Here is a 13,878-nt window from a genome sequence, read left to right as displayed (position 1 = left end):
GCGGTTCATATTTTGAAATATTTTAAATGTTTAGCTCATAAAAAACACACGACATACCATTAACACATTAACCATTATTTGTGTGTGGGTTTTTTTTTTTTCCACGTTAAGCTACACCTTAAATTTTTAGAAATTTCCATGAACTCCCCCCAACACACACACACACACACACACACAAACAGCACAAACCTTCCTCTTTTTGCCAGTTTTTAAATAATCCCAGTGAATCAGCTCACTAAAATACTGCAGTGTTTATTAATAGACTATTTATTCTGCTAAAAACAAGGGGACGGCGTTGAAGGAAGTGAAGGAAGATCATAAACATGCGAGGCATCAGCTTCACTGCCGTAGACTTTACATCCAGTCGTCTTTACGTCTGCTTCGATGTACACACGCTCTACAGGAAGCTGTTTACTTTCCTCAACTCTCACACTGTTTAAACACAAGACTGCACTTGACATGCACCTGAAGGCTGTGAATCCCCCGGTGTACAGCAGAAGCGTCTGGCTCATAACGAGAGAAACAAGGAAAGGCGAGAAGATTTTAAACAATCTTGGTCTCTCGTACAGGTCGGCCGATACGAATAAATATCGTATTCGATTTAGTCAAATAATCAAATGCTGATTCGTTTCCTTATGTAGTGAATTTGACTGTATTAGATTCTGTGACATCGTCAAATGCAAATCGGTTATTTATGAACTGAATTGAATTAAATTAGATTTAGTAAAATAATCAACGGCAGCACTGTCACTTGCACCTCCAGGGTCCGGGTTCGATTCCCACCTCGGGTCTGTGTGCATGAAGTTTGCATGTTCTCTCCGTGTTTGGTGGGTTTCCTCCGGGTACTCCGGTTTCCTCCCACAGTCCAAGGACTTGCAGACTGGTGTTCCCTCATTGTATAAATGAGTGTGTGAGTGTGTGTTTGTGTTTGTGCCCTGTGATGGATTGGCACCCCATCCAGGGTGTACCCCGCCTCGTGCCCTAAGGCTCCTGGGATAGGCTCCAGGCCCCCCGCGACCCTAAATACAGGATAAAGTGGTATAGACGATGAGTGAGTGAGTGAGAAGGGGTTCCTTTTGGGTTCCTTTTGGGAGGATGGGTTTCCTTTTGACTTTAGTTCCTCTTAGGGTTTCTTCCTCATGTCGTGTCGGGGAGTTTTTCTCTCATTGCCCCACCCCACCCCCTTATCTCAGGGCACTCCTGACATACCAGTGGTCTTGACCCGTTCTCCCCTCCAGATGTGCCTGATTCATCCAGATGCTCTACTTCTTGAGGGAGCTCCCTAATCACTTGGAGACTCTCGCTGTTGTAAGATGTCTTTGGATTTCAATGATGCAAACGCATCCACACATTATTTTCTGTCATGGCTTAAGAACGCTTGAATCACTTGAATTGTTTACGGACTGAAATTACCACGAACGGTCTCCATCTGTGAACATTCGGCGACCTGAAGATAAGTGGACTTTATGTTCACTGAAACACGTTTCCTGTTACACTTCTGCACTTTCGACCTCAGAAGGGGTTTATTTATGGTCGTGCTAGCTGGTGTAACCCAAATGAGGATGGGTTTCCTTTTGACTGAAGTTCCTCTCCTTTCTTCCTCATGTCGCGTCAGGGAGTTTTTCTCTTGTTGGCGTGATTAGGGAGAAACTTATAAAGCTACTGTATAAATACATGTGTTTTACATTTATATTGCGGAAGTTTCATTTCTGTAAAGCTGCACAACAACAATATCCGATGTTGAAGCCGCTATACAGGTAAAGGTGACTTGATATGAATTGCAGTGTGCAGTGGGACTTGACCTGAGTTCCGTCAGGGTTTCTGTACAGGACACTCGAGAAGAAGAGTCCACTCCTAACTTGACTTGATGGAGCTGGCTTTGCTCACGTCATGCTGGAACAGGTTCGGGCTTCTTAGTTCCAGTGAATGGAGACGTTTCATACAACTGAGTGACTGCTTCTATCACTTTTTGGTAACATTTTGGTGAAGAACCATATATGGATGTGATGGTCAGGGGTGCACATACTTTTGACTAAAGAGTTAAATGAATAGCTGATTCGTTCAGTTGTGTGATTTGAAACAGATGCATTGTATATTAAACAGTGTGTGTGTGTGTGTGTGTGTGTGTGTGTGTGTGTGTGTGTGTGTGAGAGAGAGAGATTTATTTAACATTTTTCTATTCCCTGACACACCAACTGATGGGATCACCCTGGTGTGAAGCTGCAAGCCAAGCTGACCACTAAACACACACACACACACACACACACTCTCTCTCTCTCTATTCCATTATTCCGTACAACAGAACATAATAGAAAAAGGGGTTATTTTCTTTTGGAAAATTCAAGTGAAATGTGAGACACATTCAGAGTCTCTCTCTCTCGTTCTGAGTGTGTGTGTGCATGTGTGTGTGTGTGTGTGTGTGCACTCAGCTGGAGAGGAACGAGTCAATCAGGACCATCTGCTCACACCGGGCAGCTCTTCAGATCTGAGCCTCGTCTCGTTTTTACTGCTGGCTTTTCTAGCGACGTTACAAGCGCAGCGACGATTTTACACAAAGCCATGAGATCACGCTCAGATTCCTCCTCCGCTAGTTCCTCACGTTCTCAGGTGACTCAAGACACCATGGAGCGTGAGCATTACTGTATAACACATGTTGCATATACATTGACTGAATATATATTTATAATAAACCAACCAAAGGAGGGACATGTCCTTGTACAGTATGCGTTCCCTCTGTCATTGGGCTTACACACACGTCTGTGACATTTAAAGTTCCTTAAGTAAATGAGAAAGAAGATATCAGGAATCAGCTAATTAACTGCTAGTTTAAAGGGAACGGGCAGGAAACAGGAAGTGGAGCCAAAGATGAGGAGGAGGGATCAAAGGAAGAAGAGAAAGAGAGAGAGAGAGAGAGATCAAATCTCCTTCCGGATGTTCAGGAATAAAGAGCTCAATAACAGATAACATACGGGTAACTTCTAATGATTACTCCATGCAAAACATATCAAATCGATGCAGAACGCAAACACAAACATCTGCATTAAAGGTCACATGACTTCCATAGCACTATTGCTTTTGTTGAGTTGGTGTTGTTGAATATTTAAGACTATTGCGTACACATTTAAATCTTTCCTTTTCTTAAATAAAGTTCCGGTTAGCCACAAGGCTGGCTCTGTATTCCCAGGAAAAGAAAAATGATAAATGATGATGGACGTACAGTATATGTACCTCGATTTTTTATATACTGTACAGTAAGAAATCCTTGAAAAAAAATCCAACCTATGCCTTTAAGCTGAGACCATCAGGCCATGTTAAATGTTTAACACCTCTGATGATCACGCATTGTATCATGTTAGCATAGCGGTGCAGCTATTAGGATCGTATTCCCAGTCTAGACGGATCACCAGGCTGAGGCAGAGCGGCCAGATCAGGAGCTGTTTATCCCCACATGGTCCAATAAAAGTTGCTCAACAAGACCACCATGAAAGTTCTACGCTCTATCTCTACCATATCTCTATCTCGATCTCTATCCGGTTTCACTCATACTCTCTAACTCTATCCTGTCTCACTCTTTATCTTGATCCTGTCTCACTCACTATGTCCCTCCTGCATCACTCTATACAGTATCTCTACATTTATTCCAGTCTCAATCTCTAGCTTAATTCTGTCTCACTCTCTATATGTACCCTGTCTCACTCTCTACCTCTATCCTGTCTCACTGTCCAGCTCTATCACTATCATGTCTTGATCTTTATCCTGCCTTAACCTATCTCAAATCAAATTCAAATCAAATTCAAATTTTATTTGTCACATACACAGTCATACACAGTACGAAATGTAGTGAAATGCTTACACGACCGCCAGTGACCTTAAAAAGAGAATTAAAACTTAATGTCTCACTCTCTATCCCTTCCCTGTCTCACTCTCTATCCCTAACCTGTCTCACTCTCTACCTCTATCCTGTCTCACTCTCCAGCTAGATAGAGAGCTATCATGTCTTTATCTTTATCCTCCCTTACTTTAACTCTATCCTGCCTCACTCTCTACCCCATCCTGTCTCACTCTCTATCCTCTAGGCCTTAGTTCCTGACCCCTGACACTCTGTAGTGAAGGTGAAGTTAATAATAATAATGTAGAAATCAGTTCATTCAGGATTTCAAAAGAAATGTATTAATAATTATGTATTTACCGCTAAAGTAAGTGAGAGGACAGTGTCCACTCATACTGCATGTGATACACTGAGTCACTTCCACTGATCACAAATCAACACTTTCCTCTGAAATGCTGACCCAGGAGACACATGACTATAGTTCACACTCAGGATCTCAGTCACATTTTTATTAGAATAAACTGAACGTCACTGATGTCTGTTAATGTGATCAACACCAATAATCCGTGAAAAAGCCCTTCCCTGTCTCACTCTATCTCTATCATGTCTCACTCTCCATCCCTACCCTGTCTCACTCTCTATCTCTATCATGTCTCACTCTCCATCCCTACCCTGTCTCACTCTCCATCCCTACCCTGTCTCACTCTCCATCCCTACCCTGTCTCACTCTATCTCTATCATGTTTCACTTTCCATCCCTAACCTGTCTCACTCTCTATCTCTATCATGTCTCACTCTCCATCCCTACCCTGTCTTACTCTCTATCTCTATCATGTCTCACTCTCATCCCTACCCTGTCTCACTCTATCTCTATCATGTCTCACTCTCCATCCCTACCCTGTCTCACTCTATCTCTATCATGTCTCACTCTCCATCCCTACCCTGTCTCACTCTATCTCTATCATGTCTCACTCTCCATCCCTACCCTGTCTTACTCTCTATCTCTATCATGTCTCACTCTCATCCCTACCCTGTCTCACTCTCTATCTCTATCATGTCTCACTCTCCATCCCTACCCTGTCTCACTCTCTATCCCTATTTTGTCTTACTCTCCAGCTGTATCACTATCATGTCTTTATCCTATCCTCCCTTAATCTATCTCCACCCTGTCTTACTCTCCAGTTAGATAGAGAGCTATCATGTCTTCATCTTTATCCTCTCTTACTCTATCCCTATCCTGTCTCACTCTCTATCCTCTAGGCCTTAGTTCCTGACCCCTGACACTCTGTAGTGAAGGTGGAGTTAATAATAATAATGTAGAAATCAGTTCATTCAGGATTTCAAAAGAAATGTATTAATAATTATGTCTTTACCGCTAAAGTAAGTGAGAGGACAGTGTCCACTCATACTGCATGTGATACACTGAGTCACTTCCACTGATCACAAATCAACACTTTCCTCTGAAATGCTGACCCAGGAGACACATGACTATAGTTCACACTCAGGATCTCAGTCACATTTTTATTAGAATAAACTGAACTACATGTTCCTGGAATGCTAACTCTCTTTATACTGATGTCTGTCAATGTGATCAACACCAATAAGCCGTAAATAACAATACATTAATGGGACAGTTGATTATGGTAAGCCACGCCCACAAAACTCCATAAAGGGCAAATTTCCCAGAAATCTTGGATTCAAATGATTCTCTCCAAGAACATCACTCAACAAGTCTGAAGATCTCTGGATTTCTAAATGTATCTGAATGCCTATGAATTTCTTAGAACACTCTCTTGATGATCTCAGTAATCCGTGGTAATACGCCAACATCTCTTTATCCCAAAACGTCTAAGAACATCGTCCAACTTCTCTAAAAATCTCTAAAAATATCTTAATGTCTGTGAGTGGCACAAAATGTTCTCAAAATATCTTTGAAGATCTCTGAATTTCTCAGAACAACTCTTAACATCTCTTGACTTTTCTGAACATCCCTGAACAACTTTAACCATCTCTGAACATCTCTGAGGGTCACTGACCTTTTAAGAGAACATCTCTCAACTCGAAAACCTCTGAATGTCTGTGAACATCTCTGAAGAACTCACAAAATCTCTAAAAATCTCTGAAAGTCCCAGGACTCTACATTTCCCAGAATGCTTTTGAATGCCTTAGAACATCACTAAACTTCTCTGAACATCTCTAACCCTCTTTAAAGGTCTTAATCTCAAAATGTCTTGGAACATCTCTTAACGTCTTCACAAATCTGTGAACATCTCTAAATGTCTCTGAACATTTTTAAACATCTGGGAAGTTCTCAGATTATGTCTGAATGTCTCTGACCTAGGTTCAAATACCACCACTGCCAAGTTGTCCCTGTTGGGCCCTTAAGCAAGGCCCTTAACCCCTTAACTGCTTACATGTAAAATGAAATACAAATGTAATTTGCTCTTGATGAGGGTGCCTGAAGATCTTAGAAGATCACAGACTTTCTCAGAACATTACTGAACATCTTAATCACTTATAACATCTTTCAACTTCCTTAAACATTTCTAAATATCTCTAAACATCTTTGAAATATCTGAAGGTCTCTGAACATCTCTCAACATCTTTAAACATCTCAGAGCAGACCTGCGCAGAACACCTCTCAGACATTTTGTTGCACATTTCTGAATGTCCCTGAATGTCAACTCTAAACATCTTTAAACATCTCTGTAAATTTCTAAATGTTTTTAAATGCCTCTGAACATTTTTAAAGATCTCTGAAGTTTCGTCTCTGAAGCAGACTTAAACCATGCCTGGAGTCTCCATCGCTCCCGGAGCTCTCCCACCCTGCAGAGATTAATCCCTGCTTTAATCTAACACACATGATCAGCCTAATCACAGTCATGTGTGCTCGATTACAGTAGGAACCTATCTCAGCACCTTCTCAGATCCACGTCTCGTTTTCTCCTTAATGATCACTCACGTTCTCTTCCAGCAACCTGCTGTGAAGCCTTTTATCCCAAGTGTGTCAATGAGGAACACATTAATATTAAAGGGGCGATCTGTGATGTTTGAGAATGCCTTAAAACCTGATAATTATTCATTTATTATTAAATAGACACGGACTCTAGAATTTCAGTCTCTAGAATCTCATTATGCTCTAAAGACACTTTCCAGAGAAAGGCTTATAAAAAGACTTTAGGAATATACAGTATGATTTTTTTTTCTTTCATTTTTCAATCAACAAAACTATATGTATATAAATGTAAAGTTTTGCATTAGGTTGTTCAAGTCAAACCGGGACTTTTGCGTAAAAGCGGTTGATATTCTTCACATATCATACTGTAGCTGTCAGATGTCACATTTACAGAAGACTTCAAGCACAGTACGGTGATGAGACTCTTAACCGCAGTAAAACATCTAAACGGTGCAAACATTTAAAAGAAAGCTGTGCATCCGTGAATGACGATCCCGGCCAGGGTCGGAGCTCACTGCAGTCATTCCTGTAAGCAAGTGGAACGACTGATCCTTGAAAATTGACAGATAACTTGTCGCCAACTTTGATAAGAGACGCCTCTGTCTGTGTGAACTGTACACACACTCATTCACCAAAACCACTTGTACATTACAGGAACTCGGCTGGGAGTTATTGTCACATCTCCCGTACAGTCCTGACCTCGCCCCAAGACATTTCCACATGTTTGGGCCAGTAAAGGAGTTCCTGGGAGGCCGGGGTTTCAGATGATAGAAGGTATAGATGCCATTTATTAAGTATTAAGTATTTATAAAATCATGAACATTCTTCCATATATTATGATTAGATGAGTTGTTATTCACCTCACGAACAGGATAATGAACTTGGGAAAAAGTTTTGGCTCCCCCAGGGCTATGCCCACGTCTCCTAAACCTGCAGGTCAACATTTCGATCTCTGACCAACGGCAAGCCGATGAAGGCGAATCAGCACAAAACTGCTATACGTTATAGCAAAGGAGAAGTGGGTGGAGGTGATAACACCTGCATTTACCTTCAAAGAAACGAGACATAAAACCTCTGATGTAGTGTCAAGAGTCAAGACACATTTTTAAAGAAGTCTCATTCAGTGGACAGATTTATTCTGCTGTTCGTCTCCTCATGTGTTCAGAATTAGAGGCAGACTTTATCGCAGAGAACTGTTCCAGGATGACCTCGCTCATATCGTTATACAGCGCACAATAAACACTGTGACATATTTAATGGGCGATTAGCGACACAGCTGCCTCCAGATCAGTGATTTTGCTCAGTCAGGAAGAAACATGGCTCGTTTTGCAATGTGTGTGTGTCCTTGTGCGCGTATATGTGTGTGTGTGTGGTGGCAGAGTTGAACCTAGCCAACCTTGACTGTGTGAAATGAGGCCAGAGTAGCGCGGGAGTTTCCACTCGTTAAATGAAGCGATTTCTCTGAAGCGGCCATGTTTTAACGGGCTCGTTATTTCAGACAGAGAGAAAGAGATGACACAGCACAGCGTCTGCCGCCTTAAACACAAACCACATTTGGCCAGAAATGTTTCTTTTTTTTTTATTGTGCATTTTGATGTTTAAGCATATGACTGCTTAAAACTTTTTCATAAAAAATGATATTTCTGTAAAAGTGATGACGTTCAGCTCAATAAGGCTAAAAACAACACACAGAGTGGCATGCTGTTACAGGAAATCAATTCTTTTTTCTTTTTTTAATAATATTCTACATTTATTAGAGTACATGCCATCTGTGAAAAGTGTTAGTTTCTGTTTTCTCACTTACGTTATAGCAGCTATAAACAGTCTGACCTGCTTATATAGATATGCAAAAAGCACAGCTAGTCGCGCTACAAGGATACCGCGACGTCTTCCATACACATTAGTATACTGTATGTGTGTGTGCGTTTATCCAAAATACACAATAATCTCCTTTAAACAGTTGATATTGAGATGTATATCTGCTACTTCTGCTCCGTAAAGCTTCATAACGGCTCTAATCTGAGGTGCTCATTGTTAATTGGTGATTTCTGAGGCTGGTGACTCTTAATGATCTTCTCCTCTGCAGCAGAGCTCAGTTTTGGTCTTGCGTTCCTGGGAAGGTCTTCATGAGAGACAGTTTCATCATGGAGCTTGATGGGTTTTACAAACGCTCTCGACACAACACTGTTCTTGCAGGACAAGGCAACTGTTCCAGAAAGGCTGACCTACATGTCTTAAAATAACAACTGGCTGTCGTTGATGTAGCTGTTATATAATTACATAATGACATGTGTGTTATTCCATAGTTGTGACAAAAATCCAGTGGACAATAAACATTAAATGACACTGTAAACCCTAATTAAACATATTGAGTACTGTTAGCTTAAATAATTACAATTAGTTCAAATCAATAGATCTTGATGAGTATTTAGAACTTTTTTTTATTTAGATTTTTGAGTTTGTAGAAAATGACACTTTTCAAGTTAGCTAAACAAATTTGATATTTTAAGTATTTAAGTAACAGTAACTGTCACCTCAAAGTTCCACCAACTTAAAATCTTTCAGACTAGCGATTTTGTGTCTGACATCATCAGGGCATTAGGGCACCGGTGGCTCAGTGGTACAGTAGGTGTTTCGCCTGCCATGCGAAAGGCCCTGGTTCATTTTCCAACAACTGGATGAAGTGCCTGTCCCAGGCCCAGATAAAATGGGATCTGGAGTAAAACAAGCTTGTGTGTGAACCGGATCCGTAGCGACCCTTTGCCGGGAGCAACCGAAAGACCAACAACAATTTATTCGATTTGTAACAAAAAAACAAAAATATAATTGCTATTAAATAGTATGAGTTAGGCTACTCAATAATACAAGTAAAGAACGATTAATATGAATAAGTACAACAAACTCGAAAACTCAAAGTTCCGTTTACTTAAAAAAAAACTGGAAACCCGGAGATCGCTGGTTCGAACCCCGAGTGATGCTGTTTTCCTCTCACAGCCGGAGGCACAGAGCGAGCTGATTGGTCGAGCTCTCTCAGGGGGGAGGGATGAGAGGTACTCACGCTCCCGCATTAATCATGGCTCTACAGCCAATTAGGGGCGCCTGTAAGCTCGCGCACGCAAAAGGAGCGGCTAGCGCTTTCCTCCGAGTGTGTTACTCCGCCCCTAACGGTGCGTGAGCGAGCAGTTCAAAAAGATGCGGTCGGCTGACGTGACGCGGTTCGGAGGAAACACGTGATAGTCTTCGCTCTCCCGACTGAGTGGTAGTAGTAGCCTTAATGTGGGAGCCCCCTAGTGACGGGGAGGAATTGGCCACGACTAAATTAGGGAGAAAATTGTAACCATGTAAAATGTAACCAAAATGTAACCTCAATTTTTTTTTTTGGTTTTGCCAACTTATTCGGGTTTACAGTGTAGAAGGTGTGTCCAAACTTTTGACTGGTACTGTACAGCATGTACTCCGACCTGTCATGACATCAACACCACCGCCAAGTGAAATGAGCAACACAGCTCATCAATTATACATTTATATTTCACCATTTATTTATAATTATTTATACACATCTGAGCAGTTGAGGGTTAAGGGCCTTGCTCAAGGGCCCAACAGTGGCAACTTGGTGGTTGTGGGGTTTGCACCTGGGACCTTCTGAACCGTAGTCCAATGCCTTAACCACTGAGCTACCCCTGGCCATACAGTGCACTATTGATAGTATTGTGGGCGCCCAAGTCTCGCCCATGCCCGTGGGTACCAAATGCCAGCACAGAAATGCCAGTGGAGCACAAATGGGGAAAAAGAACACCCAGTGCACCACAACCCACCGTACACGGGTCTCACATCTCTCCGGAGCCCAGTCGGATCAAGTATCCATGAGAAGTGGCAGAAAAACAAGCACAACCCACAGCACACACGGGTCCTCTGCCAACATCCCAGTGCCAGACACCACAGCACACCCCAGTGCCCCTGTAGGACCACGCCCTGTGGCACAAGGGGAGCCCAAAACCTAGGTGGTTTTAATGTATTTAACGTTATGGATGATCAGAATATATATATGATATATATATACACAATAAATAAACTGTTATATAGCTGTTACTATGGAAACAACTGTCTATTAGAGTAAGCGCTGTAATATAAACCTGCATTACTGTCAGAGCTGCTGTTGAAAAAAAAAGAAATAATAAACTATGAGAAGGACAGAAGATAAATTCTGTAAGTGAACTGATATGAGGTCTACAGAGACGGCGTCGAACAACAGGACAGGACGTTTACTCAACCCAGTATTACGCCTGTGATTTCAGTTCTCTTTTCACGCACTCTCCAGAGAAAGCGAAAGACGACTCACCTTGCCGAAGTCGCGCACGTCGAACAGGTCGAAAGCCTCGAACAGCTCGCTCTTCTTCATAGCGAACACTTCGCAGCAGGCAGACAGGAACGTTCTGATGTTCTTCAGGCACAGGAACTGCAGACGGATGGATAACAAGAAAACGTTCAGTTTAAAAAGGTTTTAATAAATACATTTTCTAATTAATATAAAGGTTATAAATATTTTTTTTCAATGAAGTGGACGGAGACAGCAGCCGTCTGATCCCCAGTGCCAGTAAGGGCAGAACTGGTGGATCATACTGGATACTGGATACAGACATCTGATCTCATAACAGAGGACATTAGATTAGAATTGGATTTAACTTTAAACTTAAGCGGCACAGATCCGTGCCGGTAGCAAGTGCTTATCCTCGCAGGAAGGATTTAGACTTTAAAGTGTGTATTTGGGTTTTGGGATACGTCACATAGAACAAAAATTATAATTACTTTTATAATGTGTTAATTCTACCACGACGGGAATATGGGAATGAAATCGCAAAAATTGTAGAACATACTCTTATTATTCTTATTTATATTTTTATTTCTTTTTTTTAACAGAAAAAGAACCACAAAAACACGTGATCATGTGTGTCACCAGTCATGTTCATCGGTTTAATTGGTTAAAATGAAAGAAAGAAAAAAAGAAAGAAAGAAAACTGCAAAATAAAAGACTAAAATGAAATTTAAAGAGGACTGTCTTCTGTTATGATAATTTCATATTATATATGTTTACATTTTCTGTCAATGATGTCACTGTAGGGGGAAGTACAGAGCTCAGAAACCTAAACATGAGCTCTGAGCTCAAGGCAAACACACACACACACACACACACGCGACAACTAACAACCAAGGACAACAGCTAGACACAGAGTGCTGCACAAAACGCGTTAAACGCTAAATAAAATAAAGGTGAATCGTGTACTGTCATGTGACGTACAGTTAGTGATCAAGTGCCTGATGGGAATCAAAGTCCAGCACAATCAGAAGACTTTAGTGGATTTATTGATATTTTATTAATATTTCATATGGGAGTGATTTCTCTGTTAATGTGTTAATATGGGACGATATTTATTATTACTTAACAGCTGATAAACAGATTTTTGAAATCAGGCTCAGAAAAGAAAAAGCAGCAGCGACGTAAAACAAATAAATAAATAAATAAATAAATAAATAAAATAAAAATCAAACCTGACAAAAAAAAGTCTCTTCATGTGTAGACATTTCCAATTCTCAATTTTATTAGTTACAGGGTCAGATTTTTTTTCTTCGATATCCAATCCGCTATTTGGTGCTGGAATCAGAGGTTAGTGTCAGCGCATGATATTGTAATGTTGTGATTTATGTAACAAAAGGGTTACACATCAATCACAACATTCATAATGATCTACTGTACTACTGTATTATCTGCCTACACTGTCAAGCAATACAACACAGTAATATGGTGATTTGAGACGCAGCCCATCATTTTGTTTTTCTACGTGACACACACATACCCAACACACCCACCCACCCACACACACACACAGACGCACAGACACACAAGCCAGACATGAGCTCATCCCTGACTGTATTTCCTGGCATTTCGCCACTTAGCTAAAGAATATCGAAAATCAACAGAAAGTTTGCATTGGAAACCGTTGTGAGTGTGTGTGTGTGTGTGTGTGTGTGTGTGTGTGTGTGTGTGTGTGTGTGTGTGTGCATGTGTGTGTGTGTGGACAAACAGACACAGACGCTGAAGCAGCATGTTTAATAAGACTATAGCAGTAAGAAGTTAATCATGCGCAAGTGTGTGTAGATGCCTGAACTAGAGTAGAAGTGGGAAAAAACTGACCGAAAGACCTCGGTTAAAGACCACGCCCATTTCAATATAAAATATATATATATATATATATATATATATATATATATATATATATATCAGTGAATGCCCATGCGTAGTGGTTATCACTGTGGCCTTGCACCTCCAGGTTCTGGGTTCGATTCCCACCTGTGTCTGTGTCTGTGAGTGGAGTTTGCATGTTCTTGCCATGCTTGGTGGGTTTCCTCTGTGTAGGATGGAGATTAGGCTGAGTGGTGTTAAGGTGGGTGTGGTTCAGTAAAATGATTATTATTATTTATGTTAAATAAGTGTGCGTCTATATGAGTGTGTGATGGATTGGCACCCTGTCCAGGGTGTCCCCCCGCCTCGTGCCTTAAGTCTTCTGTGATAGAGGTATAGACGTGAGTGAGTGACCACACCCATTTCAATGAAAAAAAAGCAAAAGGTGTCCATGTGAGATTTAATTTTTTTTAGAAATAATATAAAATAATAATAATTTTATTAGAAGAGCACTCCCAATTAACAGAAAAACTAAACTGACTTAAAGACCACACCCATTTCAATAAAATAAATAAATACATAAATAAATAAAAGAAAAACAATAATTTCACTGAAAGACCACGCCCATTTCAGTAAAAAAAATAATAAACTGGAAGACCCATCGCTTTTTAATTAAAAACTAATAATAAACTAATTTCGTTTAAAGACAAGCCCATTTCAGTAAAACAAACCCCCCCAAAAAAAATTTCACTTCTTACTAAATTATTTGTTTGATGTACAAATACTGAGAAATTATTGTTGTGCATCAGTTGCCTAGTTCATGTATAGGTAAGAATTTATTAATAATAATAATAATTATAACTTATTTGGGTATAATTATATAATAATTATATAATTGATAAATAATAATTTATCA

At 40.5% G+C, this 13,878-nt stretch overlaps 1 protein-coding gene across 2 annotated transcripts in view; it reads right to left on the bottom strand.

Annotated features, from left to right (window-relative positions):
- The window catches only part of LOC128520875 (guanine nucleotide exchange factor VAV3), a 93,684-nt gene that overhangs the window by 48,929 nt on the left and 30,877 nt on the right, over positions 1 to 13,878 (bottom strand). For both annotated transcript variants that reach the window (XM_053495305.1, XM_053495304.1), the window contains exon 2: positions 11,124 to 11,240. In XM_053495305.1, the coding sequence (XP_053351280.1) occupies positions 11,124 to 11,240 (117 nt within the window). The remainder of the gene's footprint in view (positions 1 to 11,123; positions 11,241 to 13,878) is intronic.

This window comes from Clarias gariepinus, chromosome 4 (assembly GCF_024256425.1).
Source record: "Clarias gariepinus isolate MV-2021 ecotype Netherlands chromosome 4, CGAR_prim_01v2, whole genome shotgun sequence".
NCBI lineage: Eukaryota > Metazoa > Chordata > Actinopteri > Siluriformes > Clariidae > Clarias > Clarias gariepinus.
Note: the sequence above shows the minus strand (reverse complement) of the source record. Positions and strands in the feature narration are given on the sequence as shown.